At 44.2% G+C, this 8,945-nt stretch overlaps 1 protein-coding gene across 2 annotated transcripts in view; it reads right to left on the bottom strand.

Annotated features, from left to right (window-relative positions):
• Nucleotides 1-2,309: 2,309 nt before the first annotated feature.
• COG2 (component of oligomeric golgi complex 2) overlaps nucleotides 2,310-8,945 on the bottom strand; it is a 56,848-nt gene continuing 50,212 nt past the window's right edge. For both annotated transcript variants that reach the window (XM_021677314.2, XM_021677315.2), the window contains 5 exons: nucleotides 8,402-8,474; nucleotides 7,974-8,116; nucleotides 6,384-6,523; nucleotides 4,715-4,895; nucleotides 2,310-2,992 (listed from right to left, as the gene is read on the bottom strand). In XM_021677314.2, coding sequence (XP_021532989.2) covers nucleotides 2,891-2,992; nucleotides 4,715-4,895; nucleotides 6,384-6,523; nucleotides 7,974-8,116; nucleotides 8,402-8,474 — 639 coding nt within the window. In that variant the 3' untranslated portion in view covers nucleotides 2,310-2,890. The remainder of the gene's footprint in view (nucleotides 2,993-4,714; nucleotides 4,896-6,383; nucleotides 6,524-7,973; nucleotides 8,117-8,401; nucleotides 8,475-8,945) is intronic.

The raw sequence follows: 8,945 nt of genomic DNA, 5'->3' as shown, positions 1-8,945 counted from the left end.
GAATCCGATGAGAGTGTCCCTATCCGTCAGAAGGGGAGAAGGTCACGTGAAGACGGAGGCAGAGGCTGGAGTGATGCTGCCACAGCCAAGGAACACCTAGAGCCGCAAGACAATGGAGGAGGCGAGGAATCTCCCTAGAGCACAGCCCGGCCGACTCCATGAGTTTAGACCTCTGCCTCCAAAACGGTGAGAGAATGCATTTCTGTTGTTTTAACCCACCGCACCGTTGTGGTCACTTGTTACGGCGGCCCTAGAAATGAATGCAGGAGGTTCCCCCAGGGTGAACTTGGAAGCCATAGGACAGAGATGGCCGACTTCCAGTCAGTGCGAGTCCCCAAATGACCTACTCATTGCCTCCCCAGCAGTGTTACAACAGAACAAAAAAGAAACTTCCCCTATGGGTGACGCCGTCTTTTGAACCTATATATTACAAAATTGAAAATAATGACAGGTTTACAGTACATAAGTATTATTTCATCTTTACGCTTTATTCAACAGTAATTTCTCCAAAGCAGAGCAAATAAAACACATACCAAAGAAAGATGTTCTGGGGAAGCCACGAACAAATGCTCTGAAGCCTTTCACTTTTTACCCAAAGATTCTTGTTTCTTAGAAATAGGTGTTACGGCATCAAGGCTGTCACTGAGAACCGGCCTGGGGCTTGATAGGGTCAAAGAAATCAACGACTTGAGTTCCAGTCCCTGTCAACTTCTTTGTTGTACTATTATTAGGGATGGAGAACTACCTGTTAGTAACCCAGGCTCAGGAATGATCTTGCCTGGGTTTAAATCCTACTTATGAGTTATCATGATGACCTAAGCTGTCCGTTTCCTCATCTGTAAAATGGAAACAATGCTGGATTGGAAGGGCTGGCAAGTTGTAACCCTCTCCTCCTATGTTCTCAGACAAATGAGAGGGGCAGAGCACTCAGGGAGATGGGGACAGACATTAAGGTGTACTGATGAAGGCTGGGTTGGAGGAAGTAGCTTGGCTCCATGTGGCTACTGAGGCAGCTTTGCACTGATCAGCTTAGCTTGGCTGGACTGGTGTTCCCCACGACTCCCTTGCTGGGACGGTGTGAGGTTGGCCTTGGCCACAGGAAACAGCCGCAGGAGGCGGGGTGAGGCGGCCACATGCTCACACGCAGCAGGCTGCTGCAGTCCCCAGCACGATGGCCCAGAGCTGCAGGCTCTCCTGCTGGCTTGGGGCAGGAGGCGGGCCTGTAACTCCTTCAGCCCCTGTTGGGTCTCCTCCTTCAGCTTTCCTGAATCCTGGGCCAAGTGCCCGTGCAGCTTCCTCTGCGCATCACCCCATCACAGAACTGGGGAGACCAGGAGGCAGCCGGAGCCAGATGAGGGCTCCATTTATCCCCACGGGTTCCAGTTTATTCTCGCTTCCCCACTGCACGCCTTTCCTTCCGATGGCCCCCTGCTGATGGCACCGCACCCCATCCCACCACAGCCCTGCCAGGTGAGCCGGCTCCCACACCAGGGAGGTCAAGTCCTGAGAAGAAATCCCTTCTCTGTCTCTCCCATGGTTCTGTCACTGACCAAATTTCCCAACACTGAACTGCAGGACTGGACACTTCCCCCTTCAGGGGCAGGGCCTCCGGTGTTAAGCCCAGAGCAGATGCCCTCTACACAGGGGGCCACTGTCCAAGGTCTGTCACCAGCCTCTTGGTGGTGGGCTGGGGGCTGCGTGGAAGCCCCTGGGGCTCCACACACACCTGGCTCTTGATGCTTTCATCACTGGGGTTTCTTCTGATTCCTCTAGCCCTCCTCATCCTGGTCTGTGCTAAAACACTCACGCCTGTAGGACCTGCTCATTCCCTACTGTTTACTTCTTTTCCTTCCTCTCCCTACAGCTGACCTTTGAACAAAGGGACTGAGATGCACAGGAACACAAGGCTAAGGACTCAACACAGCTGCTTTCAGGTCCTCATCAGGCTGGGAGGGCTGAAGCCAGTGAGGCGGGGGCTGCATGGCGCTCCATGCTGGCTATGTGAGTTAAACCAACCAACTACTCTTGGAGTGCCTCTCCCTGGTGCTCCCAGGTCTTCTTCTCAGGGCAGTGTGCCTTCCCTCCAAGCTTGCCAGGAAGGGTGGGGCCTGCTGATTCCTAAGGAAGGTGCCTGTGCTACCCCTCCAAGGAAAGGAACTCCTGCGCGTCTGAAGAGTCGGTGCCGGTCAGGACCCTTCCCATCGGTGCTAAGATGAGCATCGCCTGGAAGGGAACGTGTGTCATTACAGTGCACGAGGGATGAGGAGTGGTTCCCTGGTGGAGAATTCCCAAAGAAAAGGAGCACACACTCATGGGAGACACTTCTTTTATTTAGGAAGTAGATCTTTCCTACTGGTGCTGGCTCCTGACAGAGGTCCGGGTGACAGCAGGATCAGAAGCACTGCTCTCACACTGAGTGGGAGTAGAGGATGGCCTCCCGCAGCTGCTCTACAAAGCCCAGGAGTTCTCTTCTTCATTTCAGAGAAGGGCGTTTCTGCACAGGACATCACTCCACTGCAGTCGTCACTTCCAACTGCAGGCTCAGGGAGAAGACTCTATATTCATACATATATATTTACTTCAATCATATTTTAGAAATCAGCTCTTCCACGCTAAGATTTACAGTAAAAATAAAATAATTTGTTCTGTAAACTATAGTAGAAAGATTCAAATGTCTTAAAAACTATCTTCCATACAATGGAAAAAGGCTTTTGTGTTCTTTTTGGGCAAAGGAAGACCCAAATACGCTGAGAGAAGACGCATGGGCGTGTTGCTGGAAGCTCCTCTTTGCTACGGACAGTTGCTAAGAGAACAGTCACTTTCTGCCCTTCAGCCTGGAGGCCCAACTCTCCTCTTGCTTGAGAATCTAACCTCGGATCTTCCAAGATGCTTAAGGCTGCTCTGCTGTTGCCTGGTCCTTGGCAGCAGCAACGAGCTCTGTGAGAGCTGGGAAGCTTTTTATGTCACTTGTTTGCAGTCCCAACTTTTGTATCTGCAAAGGCCATGAGAATGAATTAGGTTACTTCAACTTAAGCTGAATGTGAGGAAAAAAAGATCCTTATAAAAAACAGAGAATCTCCATCTTCCACTAAACCAGAAGACAGTTCCCCGAAGACTTGCAGGATATTTTTCCTCTAGAGCAAACTTGTTATAAAATGTGAGGTTTTGGGGTCAAACACTTAGCATTCTAAGAAGCCAGTATGTTAATTTATCTCAGTCCATCAAATCAGACAGGATCAGAGCCTCTTTTGTGGGCCTAACAAAAATTCGAAAAAAGAAAATCCACACTGGAAGAAATTAAAAAGTGCACTATTTTTTAAGTAAAGAATTTTCAAGAAAGTACTGGCCTGCTCTTAGTTTCTTAACATATCACAAAAACCTTTTAGAATCCGATGAGTTGAAAACACTTTGTCTGGCACAGCAACAACCATGGATTATTTTGGTCACAAAGACATGGCACGCTATGTTCCCACTTTTGTTTAAAAACGACAATAACAACACACCCCCCCCAAAGACGTATATACATCCATACATACAAACACATGTACCACACACATACACACACACACACACCCCCCCCCCACACACACACCCCACACATACACAGGAAGATCTGGAAAGACACGCACCAAGTCTCTCAGCATTTTGTGGTTTGTCCTGGGACTGCGGGAGCATCTTTTCTTTCCCTTCTCTTCCCTCTTATTTCCCTATTCCACTCTCCTTCCTTCCTGCCCTTTCTTTTGCTCATTGGCTGTTCATGTTTCTATAACATACTCTCTGGCTTGTAAAAAGTCTTTAGGTTTTTTTGCCAAATAAACATGGCAGCTGACTTTTGCCAGGATGCATCTCTAAATTCATCTGAAAGCAGACAGAAGTTGAATTTTCAGTGATGAGCATGTATAAAAGAAATTCCTTAGTGAGCTAGAAAATCAAGTGTCTTGTTTGATTGCTTTTCTTTTTTGCTTTTTCTATTAACATTGTCTCAGTTCTCCAAATCACTACCAAGTGTCCTCTTATGGAAACTTTGATTTCACTTTTTTCCCCTCTGGAAAGGCCTCTCTTGAGGACCTACTACTATGTAGGAAACCTTAACAGTTGAGAAGGCCCGTTTCTGAACATCTAGAGGTTTTATGATGCTGTGAGGATTTCACTTCAGTGAAAACGAAGACATTCATTGCACATTATCCGTATCACCTCTTAAGTGATAATATCCTCATTAATGTTGAGCCATGACTCCAAAATCTGTGTTTTATAGGAAACCTATAAAAGCCAAGCAGGGAAGCAGAGAAGTTGTGCTCAAAGGATTTCTCATGCATCATAGAGGGATAATGCTTTCAGTTATTTTAAGCTAAATCAGCAAATATTTAAAAAGCCTGGGGTTAGCACCAATTAGGTATCAGGCACTGGACCAAAAAGTCCCAGCATAGTGAGCTCTGCGAGCACAAGCACTGGGGAACCAAGCAGATGCAACAGCACCAGAGAGCACGCCACTGGACTTCACAAAGGGAACTTGCCATTTTCTCCTAGCTTTTCCTTCTCATATCGCCTAGGGGCAAGGTCATTTGGAAGCTCTGACTCCTATTACCCTTAAAACTGGGGAAGCCGAGCTGTAGCCATCGCAACAGCTTCTCTGGGCCACGTGAGCCACCACGTAACTGCCAGGCTCCAGAATTTGGTGTCAGGCTCGCTGGAACTGCCAGCAGCTGATGGTTACCTGCTCTCCTAAGTACTCGACATCCAGGGCCAACTGCAGCCTGATTTTGTCATCATCGCTCATGCCGCCACTGGGACCAACGGGGTTGGCGGGAGTGGTTTTTCTGGCTTGTTTCAGTCTTTTCAGGCTCTCTTCCATTTTCTTCACAGAGTTCAGTACATCTGACACGGTTTCATAGTACCTTGAGCACAAGACACGTTTACTGGTGAAAAGAGGCATTGGTGTATAACACCAAATAGAGTTTATTGTGGACCAAAAAAAGATTTTTAAGATAAAAATTCATTTCCAACAAAAATTCAGCCATGGTAAGTATTTAAGTTTCTTAAGATCATTTTATATATATATATATATATATATAGATGTATATATAGATGTGTGTATGTGTGTGTGTGTGTGTGTGTGTGTGTGTATTATGGTCTTAAGTGTCTAACATGGCATTCCCTCAGAATTTAAGAAATGTGTATGTGTATGAATTTTGTTTAAAATTTTAATCCTGAACATGGAAAAAATCATAGACCAATTTTGCCTTTCATATATTGAGGGAGGACATCTGTACCTCATGCCCCAGATCAAGTAACAAGTTCATTTCCAATCAGTTCTAGGAACAGTTCATCTTTTGGAGTATAAAAGTATTTCAGAATTTTAAATAAAGTTCACTGCCTTCAAAATACTCTCAATATAATTTTCAAATTATAAATGAGTTATATTTCAAAGTTTTGTTTACAAGCTGGTTTCTTGACATCTGAAATACATTTGCCCACAAAAACTGTATTATACCTCATTGTTATGTTCTAAACCCATAAATGGCTGCTTAAAGTTTTGTTTTGTTTTGTTTTGCTTTGAGATGGAGTTACGATGTTGCCCAGGCTGGTGTGCAGTGGCACGATCTCAGCTCACTGCAACCTCCATCTCCCGGGTTCAAGTGATTCTTCTGCCTCAGCCTCCCGAAGAGCTGGTACTACAGGTGTGCACCATTATGCCCGGTTAATTTTTGTATTTTTAGTAGACACAGAGTTTCACCTGACCATATTGGCCAGGCTGGTCTCGACCTCCTGACCTCGTGATCCACCTGCCTCGGCCTCCCCAAGTGCTGGGATTACAGGTGTGAGCCACCACGGCCGGCCAGCTTAAATCTTAAGTAAAATAAATGAAATAAAGTACTACTGCAAAATAATTAATAAACAAAATCAATAGCAAAATTGAGTAACATACTTTTTGATTTGGGAAAAGTAGATTTCATTAGAAAAAGACACTTAAGCATTTTAAAGGTTTTAGGAATTGATTCCTTGTCAGGTGTAATTAAACTTCTAAATGTATGTGTTCTCTTCCTTGATTACAAGGGTTTCACCAACCTAAGTCCTTTGATTATCTGGTATGATTAGAGCATTTTGGACTGACAGGGCCTGAGCAAAGAAAGGGCCTCCAAGAAGAATGTGGCTGGACTTGGGAGAACAGCACCTGCAGGGAACATAGACAGGGCCGGGAGACTCGGGGGCACTGTGCACGCAGCCAGCGCGTGTGGGGAGGGAGGGAGCCAACTGCAGCGAGACCACACTGACTCATCCACAGTCTCACTGCCTTATCTACATGCAGTGCTCGATGGCCTTGGGGGTTTCTGCCGCAGACTCTTCTAAGCAAGACCCACAAGGTCTACTTTTAATTTACTTACTTATGAGTGCTCTCACTGAGGGCGCCTTTTAACCACTGCTGAATTATTGCTGGTTTGAGCTTATCCTTGTGTCCACTCTGAAGCTGGAATAAGGGCTTCAGAGCACTGTCCACATAGGAGGAAGCTGTGGTTGGGACCTCCTGGAATGATGTTGGTAGAAGATAAAGAGGCATAGGAAAAAAAAAAAAACAAAAGAAACAGAGTAAGTTTCAAGACCTCAAGTCCAAAAGGATACTATTAATGTTCTAGTTTTGAGACATGGTCAATTTCCATTCCTCCCAAAAGTAACACTGGGGTCCACAGAAAGCTGCCTGGAGAACACGAGGGAGTAAAAAGAACCAGCACAAGAAGGTGACATCTGGAGCCAGTCTGGCTTCAGGTGCTGGCTGGTGCAGCCACCCACAGCTCAGCGCACTGAGACGAGGGCACTGCTTCCCGTAGTTTCATGTCTCCAATGGCCACCTGGCAATCTTGTAAAATCAGGTTCTAATTCTGTTGGGGGGCAGTGGGTGGAAGGGTTGAGTTCTGGGATTGTGCTTTTCTAGCAAGCTCCCACCAGGTGATGTGAATGCTGCTGATCACCAGAACACATTCGAGAAGCAAGGATCCAGGGTCAGTAATGTAATCTTTCTCAGCTCTGGTTTCTTCATCTGCAAATGACAATACTAGCACCCACTTTGTAGGAGGATAATAAGACTACGTAAAGTGTCTAGCATAGTGTCTGACCCATAACACAAACTCTTAATAAATAGATTACTGTAATAGCCTATTGAATAGAAAGGGAGAGTTGGTAGATTACTAAAGAAAAATAACATATTTGGCAATATAAATAGGTCTCTCTCTCCCACTTCCAGTGGCAGCTTCAAATCAGACCATAAAGAGCAAATATAAAATGGCATAATATTTGCATAACCTATGCACAGCCTTCAGTATAGTTTAAATCAATCTTTCGATTACGAAAATTTGTATTTTTTTAATAAAAACTTTTTTTGTGTGTGGAGACAGATGTCACTACACTGCCCAGGCTGGTCTCAAACTCCTGGGCATGAGCAGTTTTCCCACCTCAGCTTCCCAACGTGCTGGGATTACAGGTGTGAGCCACTACATCTGGCCCGTATTATTTTTTATTGTTATAGTTATTTGTTTCCCTAAATATTTTTGATCCACAGTTGGTTGACTCTGTGGATGCAGAACCTGGGGACAGAGGGGCCACCTATACTTCCAGTAGCAAGAGGGAACAAGATATAAAGTGCAGAATGCCAGATACGGAGACAAAAACGTATAGGACTTCAAAATGTTATTAAAATGCTTTCTTTTGAAAAACATACTTTTCCTTAAGGCCAAAAGGAAATTGAGTATATCCTTAAACACTTTTAGGACAGGATGGGAAGGGTCTAACTTTTGGTGTGTGGCCCAGAGCCCCTGAGCACCCCTGCAGAACCTTTCTTTCTTCATCAACACCAGTCTCGGAATGGGATGAGCTCAGTCTGCCTCAAGCGACCTTGGAATCCACCGCTTCCTCCCTTCCTCTTTAGCTTTCCTAATACATACTTCCCCACCTCAAACTTCTCTCCCATGAATGGTGCTGACCTTATTGGTTCTTCGGTAAAGCCTGGGAACCTCCAGGGCGCTTTTTAGGAAATTGAAGCAAGAGTCACTTAAATCCTGGACGATCTTGCTACTCAAGGAGGGCACACAGGCTGACAAAGAGCTCTGGGAGTCCTCCAGGGCTGCTGTTGAGATTAAAGACTGGATTTAACCATCCTGCTCAGGCCCAGACACGAACTTCATTTAAAATACTGTCACAGCATTTACAGTGTGTACTATAATAAATCAGATCAAATGAATTAAACAAAACATCTTATTCAGGGATGTTATAAGCAGAACAGAACAGAGAAACAACCAAGGATTTACAACTACAGAGGAAAATGTTAATTTAAATATACCCTACAGTCTCTGAAATTTTATTTTAAATAATTTCTTATTTAAAGATTTGCTTAGTCAAGATTCATTTTTACCTGAGATAGAAGAAAAATTCTTAAAGCCAATCATTTCAAGTTTTGGCTTGATTATTTCCAAGAGTTCTGGAAGCTGAAATAAATATGCACTTTATATATTCAGTTACTTATTATAAAGCAAAGAAAGAGGCGATTCTATTTGCATCTACAAACTCTAGAATTTGCTAATGAATGGTGAACCTAAAATCAGGACTTTAAGTAATTTTCATCAAAGGAAATAAAGAGTTTTAATGCTTTCACTATAAAAAGATTTCAACATGGGAAATCACACGGTTTAATGGCTGCTAAGAGGCACAGAGAATAAGCAAAAACATTTTCTACTCTATTGTTCTCCATAATACAAAAATAGCTCAGACTAAGACCATATTCTTACTGAAAACATACAACTTTTAAAATTCAAAACAGTATTTATTCAAGCACCACAAAATATCTAAACTTGAGGAAAGCAGAACTGTGTATCAGGGGACTTAACCACTAAATTCAGCCCACCGAGTTACTGTTAAAAGAAAAAACATATGGATCTATACAGAGAAAATAGAGGAAG

This window comes from Aotus nancymaae, unplaced genomic scaffold, assembly GCF_030222135.1.
Source record: "Aotus nancymaae isolate 86718 unplaced genomic scaffold, 86718_ANA_hifiasm-v0.15.2.pri h1tg000032l_0, whole genome shotgun sequence".
Lineage (NCBI taxonomy): Eukaryota > Metazoa > Chordata > Mammalia > Primates > Aotidae > Aotus > Aotus nancymaae.
Note: the sequence above shows the minus strand (reverse complement) of the source record. Positions and strands in the feature narration are given on the sequence as shown.